The sequence below is a fragment of the Eulemur rufifrons genome, chromosome 2 (assembly GCF_041146395.1).
Source record: "Eulemur rufifrons isolate Redbay chromosome 2, OSU_ERuf_1, whole genome shotgun sequence".
In the NCBI taxonomy this organism is placed as follows: domain Eukaryota; kingdom Metazoa; phylum Chordata; class Mammalia; order Primates; family Lemuridae; genus Eulemur; species Eulemur rufifrons.
In genome coordinates, this window is record NC_090984.1 from 124,911,893 (window position 1) to 124,934,947 (window position 23,055).

Here is a 23,055-nt window from a genome sequence, read left to right on the forward strand (position 1 = left end):
AAATCTGTATTTTTAATTTTTCCCCCGAATATTTTTGATTTGCTGTTGGTTGAATCTGCAGATGTAACCTGTGGATGTAGAGGGCCCACTCTGTGTTAACAGACACATCTGAAACCCATGACTCGTACAAGGCATGATCACGTACAGTGCACGTGATCTTGCCAGGAAGCGGGCTGAGGGGTTGCTTTCATGATCAGAACATGGGTACTTTTTGGCTATTATGTTGCTTCAAATACTAACATTTTCTCCGGGCTGCAGAAATGATCTAATAAGAGGCTATGATGAATGCTGGGTATCGAAACCCTGCTTTTGGTTGAGTAAGTGCCACAGAAGCACATTGAAATTTGAGAACAGAGTATGTGCTACTAGTTTAGGAGATGTAAGTTGGGTTAACTGAAGGTTGATGGGAACAGTAGATATTTACATCTTATTTGAACAAAAAGGAGAAAGGCATGAACTAGGCCAAAATAGTGAAGGGTTTAGAATAATCGTGCAATCTAAACAAGTTTAAACTAGATCAACCTTAACCCAGCTACGCTAAGCAGAGGTTTTTAGGAAAAAAACTTTGTAAAAGGTGGCAGTGATTCAGATACACATATAAGGGGACTGCTAAAGGACTTGCTGTTACTGGAAAACAGTTGCTTTCTGAATCTTAAGGTATTTGTCAAGTGTTTGTTTAAAAAAGCATTTCTTCTCCCCCACACCTCCAGGGGGCGATTTCTACCTGAGAACATTCACATTCTCACCTGGTGGGTGCTGAATGAACGGAGCCTGACATTTGCAGTAGGTCATCTTACTGCTTGAGATGACTGTGAAACCAGTGAGAGAATGTGGCCATTTCAGTCCTTTTTTGGACTCTTAAAGATGGCATTGAAGATTGTTTAACGAATTGAGGCCTTTCTTAATTTCATTTTAAGACTTTTCTTTGTTACTCAAGTCAAGACGATGACTTGATTATGTGTTTTTTAGTCTTGTAAAGAGAGTTAAGAATGTTAGTGGATTTAAAAAAAAAACCAATTCTACGGGACTGCTGCAAATGCTGTAAGGAATTTGGTACTTGTAAGTAATAAGTAGTAAGAAGTCAATATGTTTGTGATTTATTAGAAAATAAGTGAAGCAGCGTATTTTCTAAATATAGAACCTTATATGGTACATGTAGTTGGGCCAAGAAACTAGAAATCATGCTCTAGATGGTTTTGTAAAAGGTTTTTAAAAAATGTGAAAAAATCCTTTTTTACTACCTTTTTAAAAGTGCTGCTGTGGGAGGACTTAGATGCGAAAGCAAAGATGACTGGGCTTTAGGTCTCCCTTCTTCTCCCTGCCCAAACCTTTAGAGGTCCCTCTGCTTCCCCTGACATGGCTTTCCCTCGGTCCCCTTTCTGTGCCAGCCTCCAGCCACTGACCCTGCCGTCACCTCAGCTGACCAGACTGAGCCCAAGCCCACCCTAGACAAGCGGGTGTCCTGGGCAGGCTGCTGCCTTGTCTGGTGGCGAGGGCTGCCGGGAGGGCAGGTGAGGAGAGGCTGGGGGCTGTGCTGCTGCTCCCTTGCCTCGAGCAGTCCAGGTTTGGCCTCCAGTTTGCACGCTGTACTCAGCCCCACAAAAGCCTGCGGTTCACTGGCCTCACCTTCCTTAGAGGAGAGTTTAGAGATCATCTGCTGTGACTAGGGCGTGTCCACTCTTCCACCCAGGTGGCTTCTCAGAGCATGCTTTCAAACTCAGACATCACTTCTCAAAGTGAGTTCTGGTCAATACCGTTTTTACCGTTTGTATCTAACACCAAAGGGGAAAATGCAGATGTTCTGTTTACTCAATAACTGCACTGACAGTGCCTATGTAAGGTTTTCACTTTCTGGCTAGGATTTGCACTTACAGAACTCGAATTGCCACAGGCGGCTGGTAGTCTGTGCCAGCCAGAGAGCTGCGCTCACCCTGCCTAGTGCTGTGGAGACGTGGTGGGGTCCTCAGCGGTGCTGCCCCCTTCTCCGGGCGCTGCTGATTTGCTGCGCACGCTGCTCCTGCGGCTATGGCTGCGTTCCTTAGGGAGACCATCACAGCTTCCGCGTCCGCTTCTTGACAAGACTGAAAGCTGCCGTCAGTCCTCTCGCTCTCGCTCGGGTCTGGGCCTGTTTTCTCTCGGCCCAGAGAGACTGCTCTGGTTTCTCTGGTTGGAGCCAGGGTTTTCTGGATCCCTTGCCTTCCTTTTTGCTGTTTACTCATTTTTCTAGAACACATCATCTAGTAACTTACTCTTTTTAAAAGTTAGTTTTCTGATGCAAAGTTTTCTTTAGATAAATGGTTACAATTTAGCCTTAGTGGAGGTATGTAATTTCTCATTTGATAAAATAATTGAAGAGGAAATAGTAAGTTGGTATCTCTGAACATTCTTTAAACTGCAATAATTTATATTACACTAGGGTTTAAATCAAGATAGTCTATTTAAAATCTCAAAAGTTATTAGATACATGAATGAAGCAGAAGAAAAGCCTGGAATTTTAAAAGTATTTCTTTTGAGTTATTATTGTTCTCATTATTTTATTTTAATGGTTCCTCTTACTCTGTAGGTTGTCCTGATGTCGGCTACCATCAACTGTAAAGAGTTTGCAGACTACTTTGCCGTTCCTGTTCAGAACAAAATGAATCCTGCGTATATTTTTGAGGTGGAAGGCAAGCCCCATTCAATTGAAGAGTACTATCTTGATGATTTCAGGCACATTCATCATAGCAGGGTATGTTGGAATCATTGTTTCTTATAGGGAATGTACTTTTGTACTTGATCAAACCTGCATTCATCACCTACGATTATAAGGCCTCTTTTTAAAAAATTATTATTTTTAATCGACACATAATTCCACATATAGAATATGATGTGATATTTTGGTATATGTGTACAATGTATAATGATCAAATCAGGGTAATTACCAAGTCCATCACCTCAAAACATTTATCATTTCTTTGTGTTGGGAACATTTAAAATCTTCTAGTTATTTGAAAATATATAATAAACTGTTGTCTCACCCTACAGTGCTATAGAACACTGGGCATAGTGGCGCACACTGTAGTCTCAACTACTTAGGAGGCTGAGGCAGGATTGCTTGAGCCCTGGAGTTCAAGGCCAGCCTGGACAATCTAGCAAGACCCTATCTCTTTTTTTTTTTTTTTTTTTTTTTTTGAGACAGAGTCTCACTTTGTTGCCCAGGCTAGAGTGAGTGCCGTGGCATCAGCTTAGCTCACAGCAACCTCAGACTCTTCGGCTTAAGCGATCCTACTGCCTCAGCCTCCCTAGTAGCTGGGACTACAGGCATGCGCCACTATGCCCGGCTAATTTTTTCTATATATATTTTTAGTTGTCCGTATAATTTCTTTCTATTTTTAGTAGAGACGGGGTCTCGCTCTTGCTCAGGCTGGTCTCGAACTCCTGACCTTGAGCGATCCACCCGCCTCGGCCTCCCAGAGTGCTAGGATTACAGGCGTGAGCCACCGCGCCCGGCAGACCCTATCTCTTTAAAAAAAAAAAAAAAAAAACCACTAGAAATTATTCCTCTTATCTAGCTGTAATTTTGAATCCATTAACCAACCTCTCCCTATTCTTTCTCTCCCTTCCCCTCCCCAGCCTCTAGTAACCACTATTCTACTCTCTACTTCTATGTGATCAACTGTCTTAGCTTCCACATGTGGGATTTATCTTTACGTGCCTGACTTATTTCACTTAACATAGTGTCCTCCAGGGTCATCCTTGTTGCTGAGAATGACAGGATTTCCTTCTTGTTTTTATGGCTGAATAGTATATATACCACACATATTCTTTATCCATTTATCCTTTATGTCTCTTAGTTTGATTGTGTATCTTGGCTCTTGTGAATAATACTGTAATAAACACGGGAGTGCAGGTATCTCTTCATCATACTGATTTCCTTTCCTTTGGATAGAGACGAGGTAGTAGGATTGCTGAGCTGTATGGTAGTTCTAATTTCAGTTTTTTGAGGCTGCTGCATGCTGTTTTCCATATGGCTGTGCTAATTCACCTTCCCTGCACCGGTGTGTAAGAGTTGCCTTTCCTCAGCACCCTCACCGGCGTTTACGGGGGTCTTTTTGCTAATAGCTGCTCTGGTACGTGTGAGACGGTTTGTCAGTATGGTTTGGATTTGCATTTCCCTGATGATTAGCATGTTTTTATGTACTTGATGGCCAGTGGTATGTCATCTTTTCAGAAATACCTATTCAAATCGTTTGCCCATTTGTAAAATTGGATTATTTGGGGTTTTTTGCTGATGAGTTGAGTTCCTTGTGTGTTCTGGATATTAATCCCTTGTCAGATGCACGGTTTGCAATATTTCCTCCTATTCTATAGGTTCTCTCTTCTCTCTGTTGATTATCTCCTTTGCTGTGAAGCTCTTTATTTAATAGTTTGATGTAATCCATTTGTCTGTTTTTGCTTTTGGTTGCTTGTGCTTTTGAGGTCTTATCTGGGAAATCTTTGCCCAGACCAATGTCCTGAAGCATTCCTCCTGTTTTCTTCTAGCAGTTTCATAGCGTCAGGTCTTACAGTTAGGTCTTTGATTCATTTTGAGTTGATTTTTGTGAGAGATAGGTATCTCATTTGATTGTTTGCATATGGATGTCAGGTTTTCCCAGCATCGTTTACTGTCCTGTCCCTCATGAATGTTCTTGGTGCCTTTGTTGAAAATCAATTGGCTATAAATGTGTGGATTTATTTCTGGGTTTTAAAATTGTGTTCCCTTGGTTTGCGTCTATTTTTATGCTCGTACCACGCTGTTTTGGTTACTATAGCTTTGTAGTGAATTTTGAAGTCAGGTGGGATGATGCTTCCTGCTTTGTTCTTTCTGCTCAGGGTTGCTTTGGCTGTTTGCGGTCTTCTGTGACTCCAAATAAAATTTAGGATTGTTTTTTCTATTTCTGTGAAAAATGTTGTTGGTATTTTGATAGGGATTGCATTGAATCTGTAGATTGCTTTGGATAATATCATAATTTTAAACAATATTAATTCATCCAATCCATGAAGATAGGATGTATTTCCATGTTTTTGTATCCTCTTCAATTTCTCTTACGGTTTTTCTTGTAGAGCTCTTGTACCTTCTTGGTTAAATTTATTCCTAGATATTATTTTTTTTATAGCTCTTATAAATGGGATTCTTTCTTGATTTCTTTTTCAGATGTTCATTGTTGGTATATAGAACTGTTACTGACTTTTTTAATGTTTTTTTTTTGAGACAGTGTCACTTTGTTGCCCTGGCTAGAGTGAGTGCCGTGGCGTCAGCCTAGCTCACAGCAACCTCAAACTCCTGGGCTTAAGCGCAATCCTACTGTCTCAGCCTCCCGAGTAGCTGGGACTACAGGCATGCGCCACAATGCCCGGCTAATTTTTTCTATATATATTTTAGTTGGCCAGATAATTTCTTTCTATTTTTTAGTAGAGACGGGGTCTTGCTCTTGCTCAGGCTGGTCTCGAACTCCTGACCTCAAGCGATCCACCCGCCTCGGCCTCCCAGAGTGCTAGGATTACAGGCATGAGCCACCGCGCCCGGCCTAATGTTGATTTTTGTATCCTGCAACTTTTCTGAATTTATCAGTTCTAAGAGTTTTTTTGTTGGAATCTTTAGATTTTTCTGTATCTAAGATTGTACTGTTTGCACACGGACAATTAGACTTCTTCCTTTCCAGTTTAGATAACCTTTATTTCTTTCTCTTGCCTAATTGCTCTGGCCAGGACTTCCAGTACTATGTTGAATAAAAGTGATGAAAATGGGCATCTTTGTCTTGTTCCAGTTCTTAGTGGAAAAGGTTTCACCTTTTCCCTATTTGGTCTGATGTTAGCTGTGGAGTGCCAGATATGGCCTTACTGTGTTGGGCTATATTCCTTTTGTGCCTAATTTGTTGGGAGTTTTTTTTTTTTTTTTTTTTTTTCCCCCAATGAGGGGATGTTGAATTTTATCAAATGTTTTTTCTGTGTCTACTGAGATGATCATACGGTTTTGGTATTCATTCTGTTGATGTGATGTATCATGTTTATTGATTTGCCTATGTTGAACCATCCTTGCATCCCTGGGATGAATCCCACTTGATCATGGTATATAATCTTTTTGATATGCTGTGGGATTTGGTTTGCTAGTATTTTGCTGAGGATTTTTGCATCTGTGTCCTTTTAGGGATATTAGCCTTAGCTTTCTTTTTTGTTGTACCTTTGATTTTGGTATCATGGTAATGCTGGCCTCACTGAATGAGTTTGGAAGAAGAACCTTCCCTTAAAATATTTTGGAATAACTTTAGAAGAATTGGTATTAATTCTTTTAAAAGTTCAGTAGAATTAAGCTGTGAAGCTGTCACGTCATGGACTTTTCTTCATTGGGAGACTGTTTATGACTGATACAATTTCGTTACTTGTGGAGCTTTTTTTCTTCTTGATTCATTCTTGGTAAGTTTTATGTGTCTGGAAATTTATTTGTTTCCTCTAGATTTTTCAATTTGTTGGTATGTAGTTGTTCATAATAGTCTTTATTTGTATTTCTGTGGTATCAGTTGTAATGATTCCTTTTTTGTCTCTGATTTTTTTTTATTTGGGCCTTTTCTTTTTTTCTTACTATAGCTAAAGGTTTGTTGATTTTATTTCTCTTTTTTAAAAAACCTAACTTTTGTTGATCTTTTATATTGCTTTTTAGTCTCAAATTTTATTTATTTCACCTCTGGTCTTTATTATTTCTTCTACTAATTTTGGGTTTGGTTGGCTCTTTACTAGTTCCTTGAGGTGCACTGTTATTTATTTAAAATATTTCTACTTTTCTGATGTAGGTGTTTATTGCTATTAACTTCCCTCTTCATACTGATTTTGTTGTATCCCATAGGTTTTGGTATGTTGTGTTTCTATTTTCATTTGTTTCAAGAAGTTTTTAAGTTTCCCTTTTAATTTCTTGTTAATTCCCATGTATTTGTACAGTTTTGAAATTTCCTTGTTGATTTCTAGTTTTATTTCATTGCTGTCAGAAAAGATTCTTGATATAATTTCAGTTTTTAAAAATTTGTTGAGACTTATTTCATGGCTTAAAATATGGTCAGTCCTGGAAAATGTTCATGTTCTGATGAACGTGTGTCCTGTAGCTGTTGGATGAAATGCTCTGTAAATGTCTGTTAGGTCCATTTGGTCTATAGTGCAGTTTAAATTCAATATTTGATTTTTTGTCTGGATGATCTGCCCAGTGTTGAGAGTAGGGTGTTGATGTCCCCAACTCTCACTGTATTGGAATCTCCCTCTCGTTTTAGATCTAATTTCTTTACATACCTGGGTTCTCCGGTGTTAGGTGCATATATATTTATTTATTTATTTCAGCATATTATAGGAGTACAAAAGTTTAGGTTACGCATATTGCCCCACCCCCCCATCAGAGCTTCAAGCATATCCATCCCCCAGATGGTGTGCATCGCACTCATTATGTATGTATGCACCCATCCCCTCCTCCCCCACATCTGCCTGACACCCGATTAATGTTATTCCTGAATGTGCTCTTAGGCAATGATCAGTGAAACCAATTGGATGGTGAGTACATGTGGTGCTTATTTTTCCATTCTTGGGATACTTCACTTAGTAGAATGTGTTCCAGCTCTATCGAGGAAAATACAGGAGGTGCTATATCACCATTGTTTCTTATAGCTGAGTAGTACTCCATGGTATACATATACCACATTTTATTAATCCACTCATGTATTGATGGGCACTTGGGTTGTTTTCACATCTTTGCAATTGTGAATTGTGCTGCTATAAACATTCGAGTGCAGATGTCTTTTTTTATAGAATGTCTTTTGTTCTTTTGGGTAGATGCCCAATAATGGGATTGCTGGATGAAATGGTAGTTCTACTTGTATCTGTTTAAGGTATCTCCATATTGCTTTCCACAGAGGTTGCACTAGTTTGCAGTCCCACCAGCAGTGTATGAGTGTTCCTATCTCTCCGCATTCACGCCAACATTTATTGTTTTGGGACTTTTTGATAAAGGCCATTCTCACTGGACTTAAGGAATATCTCATTGTGGTTTTGATTTGCATTTCCCTGATGATTAGAGATGTTGAGCATTTTTTCATATGTTTGTTGGCCATACTTCTATCTTCTTTTGAAAAATTTCTATTCATGTCCTTTGCTCACTTTTTGATAGGGTTGAGTTTTTCTTGCTGATTTTCCTGAGTTCTAAATAGATTCTAGTTATCAGCCGTTTATCGGATGTGTAGCAGGTGCATATATATTTATAATTGTTATATTAATTTGCTGAATTGATCCCTATATTATTACACAGTGACCTTTTCTGGGTCTCTTTTTACAGTTTTGATTCAAAGTCAGTTTTGTCTAAGTGTAGCTGCTCCTGTTTGCTTTTGGTTTCCATTTGTGCAGAATGTTTTTCCATCCCATCACTTTCATTCACTGTGTCTTTATAGATGGAGTGAGTTTCTTGTAGGCAACATATACTTTGGGTCTTGTTATTTTTCTCCATTCAGCCAGTCTGTATCTTTTAATTGGGAAATTAAATTTGTTACATTCAAGGTTATTTTTGATAGGCGATGACTTACTCCTGTCATTTTGTCAGTTGTTTTCTAGTTGTTTGGTATATCCTTTGTTCTTCCTCTCTTGTTATTTATCTTTACGGTGTGGTGGTGTTTTGTAGTGATAAGATTTCTTTTCTCTTTCTCATTTGTGTATCTGCTTTACCAGTGAGCTTTATACTTTTCCGTGTTTTCATGGTGGTAGTTATTGTCCTCTTGTTTCCAAATGTGAGACTCCTTTAAGTATATCTTGTAAGGCTCGTCTAGTAGTAATGAATTCTTCAGTTTTTGCTTATCTGGGAACGACTTTATTTTGTCTTCATTTCTGAAGAATAGCTTTGCTGGCTATAGTATTTTTGGTTGGCAGTTTTTCTTCTTTCCATACTTTGACTGTATCACCCCATTCTCTCCTGGCCTGTAAGGTCTCAGGACAGAAACAATGTTACTTTGTCTTGTCCTGTGGACAGAGTCCCACTGGCCAAGCACTTCAGGGAGAGGAACGCAGAGTCCTTCCCTTACTCTGCCTGTGTAAACAACAGTGCTTCCTCTGTGTTCCTGTCTCTCTCCCTCTACTTCACTTTGTCAGAGCATCCTGTCTGACCTAATGCACCTTGACTTGCTTGCCTGTTGCTTTGACCACACACACCACATGGTCCAGGAATGCAGAGGTGTTGTCTGTTGTGAATCTTCCTGATCTGGGCACACAGAAGGGATGAGTTCAACAAGTGATCAGTGAGCTTATATGATGTGTTTCTGTTGTCCGTATCAAGCCTGGCTTAGAGAAAGCATGGATATATTTAGTGTCTTATCAGTGTGTTTAAAAAATATTCATCGGCCTTGGATTCTCGAACTTAGTGAAATTACTTGTGAAACAATGACCTGCTTTTTCCGTGGCTTGTTTGTAGGAAAAGACTTGTAGGTGCATTTGGATGCCACTGTTGGAGTTTGTGAAAAGTACACTTTTTTCCTAATTTCTTTTTTGCACAATTGTGTAATGACAAATACTAGTTATTATTTAGATAAAGTAGAAGATTAAAGAAAATGTTGACTATCAGGAATGGATTTACTAGACACACTTCTTCAAAATTATTAGTTTTGAGACAGAATCTTGCTCTGCTGCCCAGGGTGGAGTACAGGTCACAATCACAGTTCACTACACCCTCGAAGTCCTGGGCTCAAGTGATCCATCCACCTCAGCCTCCTGAGTAGCTGGGACTACAGGCGAATGCCACCATGCCTGGCTAATTTTTTTTATTTTTTGTAGGGATGGGGTCTCACTATGTTGCCCAGACTATTCTCAAACTCCTGTCCACAAGCAATTCTTCTGCTTTGGCCTCCCAAAGTGCTGGGGTTACAAGTGAGCCCCCACACCCAGCCTTCAAAATTATTAATAAACAAAAGTTAACTTATCATGCTTACATCACTGGAATTATAATGATAATGAGAAATAAATTACTAGCTGACTTAATTTACTCTAAGTAAAGATTGGAAAAAATAATTGACATTTATGACTGAGTTGGGATCACCTGAAGACTTCTGATGTGTCCTTCACAAAATCAAATGCAATGTCTTACATATAGTAGTTGATAAGTAAAATTGTTAACTAAACACAAAAGCCTTTTTACTCTTGGTGGGTGAAAAAAGCCCAGCATGTGTATAAAACAGATTCTGTGGAAATTATGCTACAGCTGCTCTGGGGCATGTTGTAGAGAGACGCTTGTACAGCTGTGGCCTCAGCTCCGTGGAAGCTGTGCTTGCAGACCAGTCATCCTCACCTGACCTGGGGAGTTGCCGCTTGTGGTTGGTGCCCCAGTGTCCTGTAGTGGCATCTGAGGGACTATTTTAAATACCTGGTCTCAGTTTGACTTTGTTTTAATAGACGGTTAAAGGTAGTCTAGTTACTCTCTAAACCTTGGTAGACAGATGCCTAATCATGTATATTATTACTGCAGAGTGGTAGATACAGATCTCATGTTACCCTTTCCTGGTGCTTTTGATCTTCACGGCTGCTTCCCATGCATGATGTTGCTGAAATCTTAGGGCTCTTGGAGGTGGGGGTTTACACAGGGGAAGAGCATTGGCTTTGAGGTCACAGACTCCTTCTGGGTTCTGTAGATGTTTAGCACAGCTTAATCTATGTCTGCAAAGTATTAAATAGATTTCCTGCCTAACATTTTGCCTTTGTATTGTTTGGGCTCCCTGATTCCGTCCTTGCTCCAGTGAGGGGATTAATGAACATGGTACTGTATGTGTCAAGTGTCCCAAGCAGTGCTCGACACACAAGTGCCCGAATAGTGGCTGCAAGTAAAAATTTCTTATTTTTATTTGGGGAATTTGCTACAGTGATGTACTAAAGGGGAGAGCCACCCATCCAACCCCAGTATTTCCTCTGTAATCCCCTTTTGCCATTGTGACTTCTTTCTTTTACTGTTTTTAGCTTTCTCCTCATCTCCTGGAGGAACCAGTGATAACTAAGGAAATATATGAAGTTGCTGTCTCTCTAATTCAGATGTTTGATGACTTGGATATGAAAGAGAGTGGGTAAGAGACACTCCAGTTGGTCATATACTTTAGTGTATATGTGATTTAAAAAATGTAAAATTTGGAAACTTTAGTGTTTTGACAATATTAAGATATAGCTATAGATTCTTTTTCAGTAGTCACTGTATGTATTTTATTTTTTCTTGTTCACTTTTATTGCTCCATAGTATTCCATTACAGTATTGCACCATGGTTTTTAATCCATTCTACTGCTGATAAACATTTGGGTTGTATTCAGTTTTTATTTTGTTATTTGGAACAAGGGTACAATGAGTTTTTGTTCTGGGTTTGAAGCTGGGCAGCACTTCTTAGCTTTGATTGCTTACTCAATGTATGTACTTTAAAAGCAAGTTAGTATTTCTAGTAAGATGAGTTTGCTAACAAAAAAAATTCTCTTATCTTTTTTGTTGATATGGAAAAGTCTTTATTTTGCCTTCATTATTGAAGGATAGCTTTGCTAAAATAGGAATCTTGGTTGGCAGTTTTTTGTTGTTTTTTTTTGCCCCCTCCCTTTGATCACTTTGACTATGTCTTTCCATTGCTTTCTGCTGTTCTGCTGAGAAGTTGTTGACCATACTGGCTGTGTGTGGTTTTTCTTTGTACATGGTTTGTCATTTTTCTCTTGATGCTTTCAAGAATTTTTCCTTGTCTTTGACTTTCATTATTATTGTTATTTATTTTTATTTATTTTTAGAGATGGGATCTTGCTCTGTTACCCAGGCTGGAGTGCAGTGGCCCAGTCATAGCTCACTGTAACCTCAAACTCCTAGGCTTAAGCCATCCTCCTGCCTTGGCCTCCCAAAGTGCTGGGATTACAGGTGTGGGTCACTGCGCCCAGCCTGACTTTCATTATTCACAGCATTTACCACTTCCCGTAGGCCTGGCACAGTAAGTGAGCTGTAGGCATTTTTATCATTCTTTTGAGCCAGCTGCTTTTGGGCACATGGTAAGACAAGTGAATTTCATGAGCCCATTGGCCACCAACCTGAGCTCCTTAGACAGAGGCTGTGCTGTGCAGGAGACTGCAGAAGTGGGAAGGGCATCGTAGGTCCGTGGATAGTGTATGACAGAAGCTTTAGGTCCATGAAGGCGAATCTGAATCCAGAATAGGATATGTATCTGTTTCCGTGAGGGTAAATCACTGTCCCCTTCACAGTGGAGTCAGTCTGCCATCAGCTGGCTGGGCTGGTTCCTGGGGAATCCTGGCACTGGCCCCTGCTGCTGGCAGGTTCGTTCTCAGCAGTGGCAGCAGCCAGACTAGCCTCGGTTGAGGAACGTGCACGTTGTTGAGTCTGTACATGAGCATCCCTCCTTGCTCCAGTGGCCACTCCGTGCACTGACCGACCCCTGGGGATTGGAGGAGGAGGGGACAGACACCCACAGGCAGGGCCTGCTGTCCATCCGGTGATGGAAAGTCTGCTCCACTGTGGCTGCCTTGTGGTGGGCATTTTCTTGGCGCCCACTCTGAGAGGCTCACCCAGCTGTCTCTCCAACAAAATCATCAGAATTCCAGTCTTGTCACTACCAAGTCTCTAAATAACTGGCCAAACTATTAGCTTCTGCCTGTTGACTGGGGTGAACCCAACCTTGTGGCCATGTCTCTGTCCACACAAAGTGGACCACCAGATGTGCTGCCTGGCCTCTGCTCCCTGGGAGGATTTCCCGTCCCCACTGTCTGTGACGACCTCCGCTGTGGGCCACAGTGCAGCAGATGTCCACGCCTGGCCATTGCCAGCCCAGGCAGGCTCGTCTGCAAGGCAGGGCTGCGCTTTTTATCGCAGTGGCCGCTGCCTTAGGCCATAGGTGTAGCTCAGACAGAGGCGGCTAAGCAGCAGGAACAGTCCCCCGGGAACTGGGCCACCCGTGTTACAGTTACTGGTTTATCACTCACACCCTCTCCTCTTTGTCATCGTCATACCCAGGCATATCCTGGGGACAACCTGGTCGGGTGCCCAGGTTGTTTCTGGGCTTTTCCGTTGGCTGCTTCCTTAGCCCCCATTACCTCCTCGGAGAGACCTTCCCAAACCTTTCTGAACGAGCACTCCAAGCACTCCATATGGTGCCCCTCCTGCCAGATCTTTTCATCCTGTTGCCACGTTTGTTTCTTCCACGGTCTTGCTGCTGAACTGACGGTGCCTTGCTTGTCGTCTTGTTTCTTGTCTGTCTTCCCAGCTAGAATGTAAACTAGAATGTAGAGAGCAGGGATCTTGTCTGTCTTCTACCCTGACTGCACAAAGGAGGGCCCGGCATGTAGAAGGGCTCCTAGGTTTGTGGAGGAATGAATGTTCTGTTTCACATGAAAGTAAACGTATTGGCAGTCATGGGGTGGTGAGTGGAGGATTTAAGGTCTTGGTCTGTAAGAATCCTCTTAAATTGAACTCCTTAACGTTTACATTTTCCTTGTAGTTATTTTCATTGTTTTGTACTTTGAATTTCTGGATTACAATAACTAAATTTCAAGGAAATCTTCTGCAGCTAGTGAGGTTTTTGAAGGAGAAAATAATGGCAATCAAGAGGCTTGGGGTCCCCTTAACGATCATGGGGCCTTGGGTATTTTTGCATATCTTGGGACCTCTGTGTTTTTTCTCTGTCTCTTTCTTCCCCTCGCCCCCTCTCCCTCTCTCCCCCTCTCCCTCCCTGCCCCCTTCTTCTTCCCCTCCTTCCTTCCATCCTTTCTTTCTTTATCAGGGTCTGGCTCTGTCACCCAGGCTGGAGTGCAATGGCTCATAGCTCACTGCAGCCTTAAACTCCTGGGCTCAGGCAATCCTCTTGCCTCAGTCTCCCAAGTAGCTGGGACTGCAGGTGTGTGCCACTACACCACCACACCCGACTAATTTTTCTATTTTTTTGTAGAGATGAGGTCTTGCTATAATTGTTCAGGCTGGTCTTGAACTCCTGGCCTGAAGCAGTTTTCCTGCTATGGCCTCCCAAAGTGCGAGGATTATAGGTGTTAACCTGCCCAGCCAGGCCTGTGTTTTCTTATATAAAATAAAGTACATTACACCGATGATCTGTAAGAGTCTTCCAAAATCAAAAGCCTGTGATATTAGGATTCTAGAAAAGCAATAGCTATCATAGCCTTAATTAAATATTTGTGCACATCATGTTTTTAACAGGAACAAGACTTGGTCAGGTGCCCAGTTTGTATCGGAGCGAAGCAGTGTGTTGGTGTTTTTGCCAGGTGTGAATGTCATCATTTTATGACCTGGAATTATAATACTGTGGATAGAGGCTAAGTTTGTGCCTAGCGCATGTTATGAAAAATGGTATTCGCCACATGTGCTTATTCTTTTTAAACATTGAGAATGTGAACAAATGTGGCTTTTGATTTGACTTCTTATAACCCTTGTATTGCTAAAAGATTTCTTATTGATAATGAAGAGTTCTACTTTTTGAAGGCAGTCTTGCCACCTTCAAAATTTCCAATAAAATATTTGGCTTTGTTAAATTTGCATTTCATGTATATGGTTATAAATGTGAGGTAATTGTCCTCAATCTGCATTGAAAGCTTATTTACGATAATAATAATAAAACATATTATTGTTAATATTACAATACCATGAGAATCATCAGGAAAGTCTTTCAGTTCCTTTCTCAGTGTTGAAAATAGGCTCTTAAAATACCTTTCTGATAAGATGGATTTGTGTTAAATTGTACTTTTTTGAAATGATTTAATTGATTTATTTTAACAAGTACTATAGCTTGATGAAATATTATAACAAAAGTTCAAATGTTTTCTGTTGGAAGGTAATATATGGAGCATAAAAGTATTTGTGCTTATAGTGGTGGTGAACAAACAGCATGTAATGAAAGTGGCTTACTTAATTTTGGAATGCAACATATAAGTTTCAGAATTCTGTCACTTTTGCTTGCACTGGTGTGGATTCATTTTCTATACGGGAAACAACCAATCGGTGACAGCTGGGTGGTGTTACACTTGCCTAATAAATATTTATCAAATGACTACTATGTGTATAATATTAAGGACAAAAATCACCAAAGCAGAGCCTCGATACTAGCTTAAGAATACCAAAATAGGGGAACTAATCGATGAGCACTTATGTGCACATATGGAAATAACACTCACCGGAAATCAGGTTGCGGGGGGAAGAGGGGATGGGTAAATTCAGACCTAATGGGTACAGTGCACACTGTCTGGGTGATGGGCACATTATAACGGACTCAAACGGTACAAAAGCAATTTGTGTACCCAAAATGTTTGTACCCCAGTAATATTCTGAAATAAAATTAAAAAAAAAACATTGTCTGAAGGAAATATTTATGAGGGGCATTTTACACTTAGGCTTATTGTCTTTTTAAAAAATGTGTTTATGTGAATTCAAGTTTGGTATGTATTTATGTATTTTATTAATCAGTGTTTTGTGAACAGTTCTGTATTGGTTTTCTGGGGCTGCTGTAACAAAGTGCCACAAACTGGGTGGCTTAAAACAGCCGTAGTTCATTCTCTCACTTTCCAGAGTCACGGTGTGCCCAGGGCCATGCTCTTCTTGAGATTCTGGTTAGAATCCCTCCTCGCCTCTTCCTAGCGTCTGGTGGTGACCATCAGTCCTTGGCATTCCTTGACTTATGACTGTGTCACTGCTCTCTGTGTCTCTCTTGTCATGTGGCATTCTCTGTGTCTGCGCCTGTCTCCCCCCTTCTTCTTGGAAGGACACCAGTCATTTTGGATGAAGGGCCCACCCTGCTGTAGTATGACGTCATCTCAGCACATCTGTAATAACTCTGTTTCCAGATAAGGTCCCATTCTTAGCTACTGGGGTTAGGTAGGGGGAACAGGATTCACCCTGCAGCAGACTTAAATGCTGATAATTGAGGCCAAGGGAAAAGCCCACGCAGGCCTTATATGTCAGCAAACATTATTTAAGCCTAATTTAAAAACTTAGTGCATCTCTGAGACCAAGACTTTATACATACTATGTTTTGATTGTAAAGGTTTTGCATGATCATTGTAGGAAGTTTTGAAAAACCTGGGGGTGGGGAATATAAAATTACTAATACAGCCAGCAACTATAGTGAGTCACTGGTGTGGAAAGGAAATTGGGAGAATATTTTCTCCCGTATCTCTGAGTTACTACTAATTAATGTCATTGTGCATTTTTACTTGTGATTCTGATACGCTTAGGTGAAGAGGATAAAAAAATCAAATCAAATGAACTGGTAGGGCCTTCTTTGAAAAAGATGTAGTGACTTTAATTTAATGGTTGGTTTTTAGCAGTAAATACAACTGTTTGTTTATCCCTCCGCTTTTTTTCCTCCCTAGGTCTGGGTGAAATAAACTATATGCATGAACTTCTCACAAACATGGTTCACAGAAGGTATGTTTAAAATGATACAGCTATATTTTTACTTTTAAACCATTGCAGTGTTTCTGCCTTAAATAATTTTAATTATCTCAATGCATAGTTGTTTTTGTATCTCATGTATACCTATTCTTTATGGATGTTTTATTTTAGTAATTTCTTAGATTACAGGTCTATCCACTCCATTCAAGTGTGACTTTAGAAGAACAGAATAATGTATTTTTAAGTCCAGTCCCTGGGTACAGAAAGGTAGGAGAGCTTGGAAGACAAGCTGTAAGCACTGTAGGTGAATTTTCTTTAGAGACTCTGCCAATGAAAAGTGATGACATGCCAGCTTGTTTCTGTGGTGTGTTCTGTAGCCGGTGGGTTGTCACTTAGACACTTGCCTGATGAGCCAGGAATGTTACTCAATGTTGTGTGTTATTTTGTAAATCAGTCTGCTCAAAAGCTAATATTTTTTATTTCCCCAGTTCAGAGATTTTGATGCCTTTGAATTATTCTTTGCCATTTCTTAAACTGTGGAACTGTTCTGGTGTCTGTGCTACTACATTGGTGACTTTGGTAATGAGCTGTATTCTGAGTCTTGCTTTAGGAGCGTGTTTGTAATTTCAAGTTATGTGTGAATGATGGAATTGTTCTCACATGACCCTCTAGAGTTGCTTGAAATGACTGGGGACCCTGAACTTGACAGCTCCCTTGATTTCCATGGAATGTTTGGATCTCTAGGGCAGCCTAGACCTTGGATGGCATCAATTAGTAGCCCTTTTTCTGAATTTTAACCTGGTTCTGTTTTTTTTGTCCCTGGGCAATTCTGGGACTCCCTCCAAAGCCCCCATGTCGAGGTCAGAAGCGGCTCTTTGCCCTGTGTCTTGCCTACTTGCTTTTAAGCACCCGCTGTGTTGTGCGTGGCTGGTTTTCCATACATCAGGGGTGGCTTGATCAATTGTGACCTGTATAAAATAGAAAAACGGCTAATTTCAAACTTTGAGTTCAGAATTTACATTAAGAAGCTCTTAAATAATTTTCAAGCTTAAGAGTTGTTTTTTTTTAAACTTTGCTTAATGATGTCCAGAATGTAGTAAGAATGTCATCCTCTTTTCTTTGACGTTTGACAGATCATTCTGTCCACCAACATTGCGGAGAGTTCCGTCACAGTGCCAGATGTCAAGTATGGTAAGATGCTTCTGTTTTGCCTCCTGACGTGATATAGTGCTGTAGGATAGGCTTCTCTGCCCCCTCAGGAATTATTCCTCCTCTTCCTCCCATCTCTTCCCAATTTGGAAGAAAGGATTTAGAAAAGTAGTTTCACATAGTTTCTCCCACCCTTTCAGTTCAGCATGCCGTTTCGTGCTTCGGGACAAGGCTGCTCTCAGGAAGTGTTTGGGGGCTTTTCAAGGGGCCTGTGGGAAACAGAGCTCTGGGCTGCCCAGGTGGAGTTCTGTGACTGGGGGAGCAGCCCAGGCAGTTGCTGTCCCTGAAGGTGGCTCAGAAGGATACCATGCCAACTACGGAGCAAGCCACCTGGGCATCCGGTCTTCTCCCTGTGTGTCCTTGATTACTTTGAGAGATTGCTTCACTAACGAGTGTTCTGAATCCATCCATTCATATGTGAAAATCCAATACGTGTGCCAGGCCCTGTTCTCAGTGCTAGCAGTACAGTGGTGGATAAGACACAGCCCAGTCCTCGTGTGACTGCTCCGGTAGGAGAGACCAGGGATTAGCAGGTAAAAACGTATTTATAATTTCAGGTGGAGAGAAATATTACATAAGAGAACAAATCAGGGAAAGGATTTACGGTTATTGGAAAGTGAACTTTTCGATAGAGTGATCTGGGGATACGTCCTTGAGGAAGTGACATTTGAACAAAGACCTCAGGTGAATGAGGATCAAGCCATGCAAAAATGTGGCTCAGGCACAGGGAACAGGATTGAAGAGCCACAAAAAGGCCAGTGTGGCTGAAACGAATAAACCAGGGCAGAAGATTGTTGGCAGGTGTTTTGTGTCTGTGCCAGGGAAATAACAGTAACCAAAAAAGACAAAAGTCATAGTTCCCATGACACATTCAGGGCTGGGTATTGGGAAGGTAAACAACAAACAAGGTGAATAAAAATATGTAGTAAGTTAAATGATGGTGAGTATAAGAAGACAAAGTAGGGGAGTGCGGGGTAGGGAGTATTGGGGGGTGGAGTGGCAGGGAAGCCTCTCCCAGAGGGTGGCCGTGAAGTCCTGTCCTGGCAGAGGTTAGGGTGAGCCACCTGGGCATCTGGGGAGAGTGTTCTGGGGGCAGGAAGAGGAGGCAAGAGCACGCCTGGCGCAGTCACGAAACAGCAAGGAGATCTGGAGAGCTGGGCCAGCGAGAGTAAAGGAGAGAGGAGTTGGAGGAGAGGCCTCGGGGCAGTTGGGGTCCTGGGTTGTGTGTGGCCTGACAGGGCAGGGCGAGGTCTTGGCTTTCCTGAGTGAAGTGGAGGACTGTTGGTGAGCTTTGGGACCAGGAGTGACATACCTAGAGTTCATTTTGCAGATCACTCTGGGCATAGATTAAAGGGAGGCAAAGGCGAGAAAAGGGAGGTGAATTAGGAGGATGTCATGATAATCTGGGTGAGAATCGATGGTGTTTAGACTAGGACAGCAGCAGTGGGCAGACTCTGGGTGGATTCTGAAGGCAGAGCTCCTGGGGCTTTGCTGGTGGATTTCACATAAGGATTATGAAGGACATGTCAAGGGTGACTCTCAAGGCGTGTGGCCTGAGGAGCTGAGAGAATGGAGTCTCCCCTGAGAGGGCAAAGGCTAGACGGGGTGGGGCGGGTAGGTGAAGAGCTCGGGTTTGGTCTGGGATACCTGCTCGGTGCTCAGGTGGATGTCGCAGAAGCATTCGGCAGTGTGAGCCTGGAGACAGGGCAGAGGAGCGGCTGGGTGGTCAGTGACGGTGGGTTTGAGGCCAGGAGCCTGGCCGAGCTCTCCAGGAGGTGCACAGAGGGAAGGCGGCCCCAGGTTCAGAGGTGGGAACAGGAGAGGTGCTGCAGCGGGGCAGCCAGGGAAGCAGGAAGGAAATCAGTTGGTGTGGAAGCCAGAGACCAAGGGAGGAAGGGGCTGAGGCGGAGGGAGAGGACGAGCACGTCAAATGGTGACGACGGGTCAAGTGAAGAGCCAGAGTGAAGACTGGCCTGGGAATTAGCAACGTGGCCATCACCAGTGACCTTATGAGAGCAGTTTTTGTGGAGGCAAAAATCTGCTTGGGATGGGCCAGGAAAGAAGCACGGGAGGTGAGCCAAGCGCCAGTGGGGGCAGAAGATGCTCCGGGGGCTCCTCCTGTCGGGGAGCAGAGGCAAAGCAGGAGGCAAAGGGCAGTGGGGAGGGGCGGGGTGGTGGGAGCCCTGCCAGCGGTCTCGCTGGGTGAGGGGGAGGGTGCAGCGGCGGGTGATTGGCACAGCCCTGCCATCGCAGAGAAGGCCGAGGGCCTGAGGACCAGGCAGGCACGCAAGGAGTGTGGGCCGGGAGCTCAAGGAGGTCCTGCTCTTCGCTGCTGCCTCTTCGGCCACCCAGGGGGAAAGCATGAGAAGTGTGTGGTGACCAGGAATTAAGGGGGCCACCTGAGCGCTGGCCTGCTTTTGCTCTTCCCTCCCCAGCGGGTCAGCTGCACTGTGTAGGTGCAGAGTTGTCCTTAGCCAGGGCTGTGATGAATTAGACAGTAGGACAGAGTGAGGAGGAGGAGGACATCCCAGGGCCATGCAAGGGTGACTGCGCTGGTGGCTCACGGACTTGAGGTCAGGTGTCAGGAGGGCAGCGAGGCCATGGGGCAGCAGGTACGAGATGGACGGATGCAGATCCCCTGTGGGATGAGCGTTGCTGGGCAGGCTTCTGAGAGCAGGGGGAGGAGAGGCAGGAGTTCTGGTTCCAGGGACAGATGTTTCAGACTGTGATCTGGGAGGGGTCGCATTGCAGAGTGACAGAGCCGAGGGTACACAATAGGAAGCAATTGCTAAATTAGGGTGGAGACATTGTTGGAGGGAAGGGTTCAAGGGCTAGAGGCTGGATGTGGCCAGCATTGTTTTAGTGGGTATTGAAGTCACCCAAATCATGGCGAGGGTGGTATTGGAGAGTGCGAGAGGACTGGGGGGCCAAGGACTGGGGCAGGGGGAATCAAGGGGTACAGCCTAAGGAGGGAAGTCACAGTGAGGACACAGGACACCTGCTGCCCCTTCAGACTCAGCATGGGAGGGTGGGGGAGAGAGGGCAGCTCCTTCCTATGGACGCACCGGAAGAGCTGCAGGCCTCTGTCACCTGTGGTGTACAGATGAGGACACTGATGTACAGGGAGACTCAGCAACGTGTCCAGCTGCCCACTTGCCACCCACGTGGACACAGGGGCACACACAGACACATAGATACCTACACACACAGAGACAGACACAGGATTCGAATCCTGGCAGTCCAGTGCATTAGCCCTTCTTCTGAACTGCTGCTGTGATGTCATTCTTTAGGCCCTTCTTACGACACATTAGGTCTCACAGGTTACACATTCTCAACGCCTGGAGACTCCCGGTCCTTAGCGAGAAAGCGTGTGACGGTGATCTTCCCGTCCTGAGCAGCGGGGAGTGGCCAGCACAGTGCCAGTGTTGCTGCGTGTCCACTGATTCTTAAGACTGTGTGCTCCATACTGTCTTACCACTGTGCGTTGTGATTTGTTATACACTGATGTCTTGTTAGCATGGTGTTTACATTCCTTTTTTTCAAATGGCAGTTATAGATTTTTGTTTGACTCGAACTCTGGTATGTGATGAAGACACAAATTATCAGAGTCTGCGATTGAGTTGGGCCTCTAAAACCAGTTGTAACCAGAGAAAAGGTAAGATGTCTGTGTCCAAGCACAGCCGTGCGGCGGGGGTGCGGCGGCAGTCGGGCGTCTGTGTAGACTGTGTTGCTTTTTCCCTTTACTCAGACACTTCCTCTGTTGTTTTAAGCAGTAGCATCTCCTGCTGTCAGAGTCTCCACATAACCACGCTTGTCCTCTCTTCCGCTGCCTTAGGGCTTTGTACATGGTGGGTAAACCCCCATTGTCTCAACACTATCAGTTTTTCACAGTGAAATTTAAAAATTTTTGTGAGTACTCATAGAAGCCAAGTGCATCACTTGTTAGTTTTTGATAAACTTCCTGTGATTCCTCTCCAGTTTTTGATCTTTCCAGAGTTATTTTTCTGAAATTGGTTCCGCAGAGGGTTCAGTCTGCTGCATCTTCCACACGTATCACTGGGCAGAGACGAAGGTGTGCAGTCAGTTTTGGGGGGTTGGGCTGCTTTGGCCGCAGTGGAGGTGTACTCATGGCACACCTGGGACAAGTTAAGACCACCTGTGGTGGGAGCTAGCTTCAGGGGATAGCGTACTTGGTGTGGACTGAGAAGTGGCTTGTTTTTTTATTAGAGACTCTTCTTGGGAGCGGTGGAAAGCCCTTCCAAGAATACCCACTGGGTAACAAAACTACTGTATCAAAAAGGTAATAAAGGCAACACGCATTGAACGCTTACCACATGCTAGGCACTATTCTAAGAATTTTATTTGCTCATTTAACCCTCAAAACAACCTTGTGGGGTAAGTACATAGTGTGTTTATTCATATTCACATCTCTTTTTCTGTCTGTCTGTCTCTCTCTTTCTCTCTTTCTTTTTTTTTGAGGACAGGGTCTTGCTCTGTTGCCCAGGCTGGAATGCAGTGACATTATCATAGCTCACTGCAGCCTCGAACTCCTGGCCTCAAGGGATCCTGCTGCCTCAGCCTCCCACAGTGCTGGGACTGCAGGCGTGTGCCAGTTATTCCCATCTCTTAACGAAGCAACTAAGATGCAGAGAGATGGCAGCTTGCTCAAGGTCATACTGTGAAGTGGTGGTACTGAGACTGGAACCCAGAAGTGTGGCTTCAGTCACATTCCTGACCACTTTGCTGTAGTCCCTCTCCTGAAATGACTTCCTGGAGAGGGGTCGTGGGAGCATGACTGGGTACCCATTGAATAGGGTCATAGACTGGGCATGGTGGCTCGTGCCTTTAATCCCTGCACTTTGGGATTATAGGTGTTTTATCCTTTGTCCACCTTTTTGTATGTTCAAAACTTCTGCACTTAGAAGTTCATTATAAAATTTTTCCCCTACAGGAAGTGGCAAAAATATAGTACATCGAATCCTGTGAATCCTTCTCCCAGCTTCCCCTGGTGGGACATCTTCTAAGTGTAGTACAGTGTCAACACTAGGAAATTGACATTGTATAATACTGTTAAATTACATGCCTGGTTTAGTTTCACAGTTTTACACGTACTCTGTGTGTGAGTGGGTGTGTGTGGGGGGAGCTCTCCGCAGTTTGATCCCGTGTGTAGGTTTGTGGAACCACCACTGCGACTAGAACACAGAGGTGTCCCACCGCTGTGCAGGGGCTGCCCTCTCAGTGGTGCCTGCCCTGCCACTCTCCCTGCCACCGCCGACCCTGCTCCGGTCCCTGTAGCATCATTTCTGGGTGTTGCTTAAATGAAGTCATGCAGTGTGTAGCCTTTGAGATTGGCTTTTGTTCACTCATCATAATGTCTTTAGGAGTCATCCAAGTTGCTCTTGTATCAGTACTTCATTCCTTTGTTTTGTTTTGTTTTGTTTTGTTTTTAACCAAGTAAC

General features: G+C 43.2%; 1 protein-coding gene across 1 annotated transcript in view; it reads left to right on the top strand.

The window, feature by feature from the left end:
* TDRD9 (tudor domain containing 9) overlaps nt 1-23,055 on the top strand; it is a 105,459-nt gene that overhangs the window by 32,538 nt on the left and 49,866 nt on the right. The window contains exons 7-13 of the mRNA XM_069490541.1: nt 2,564-2,728; nt 10,981-11,084; nt 14,201-14,265; nt 16,366-16,420; nt 16,570-16,654; nt 17,521-17,578; nt 21,147-21,251. Of these exons, the coding sequence (XP_069346642.1) occupies nt 2,564-2,728; nt 10,981-11,084; nt 14,201-14,265; nt 16,366-16,420; nt 16,570-16,654; nt 17,521-17,578; nt 21,147-21,251 (637 nt within the window). The remainder of the gene's footprint in view (nt 1-2,563; nt 2,729-10,980; nt 11,085-14,200; nt 14,266-16,365; nt 16,421-16,569; nt 16,655-17,520; nt 17,579-21,146; nt 21,252-23,055) is intronic.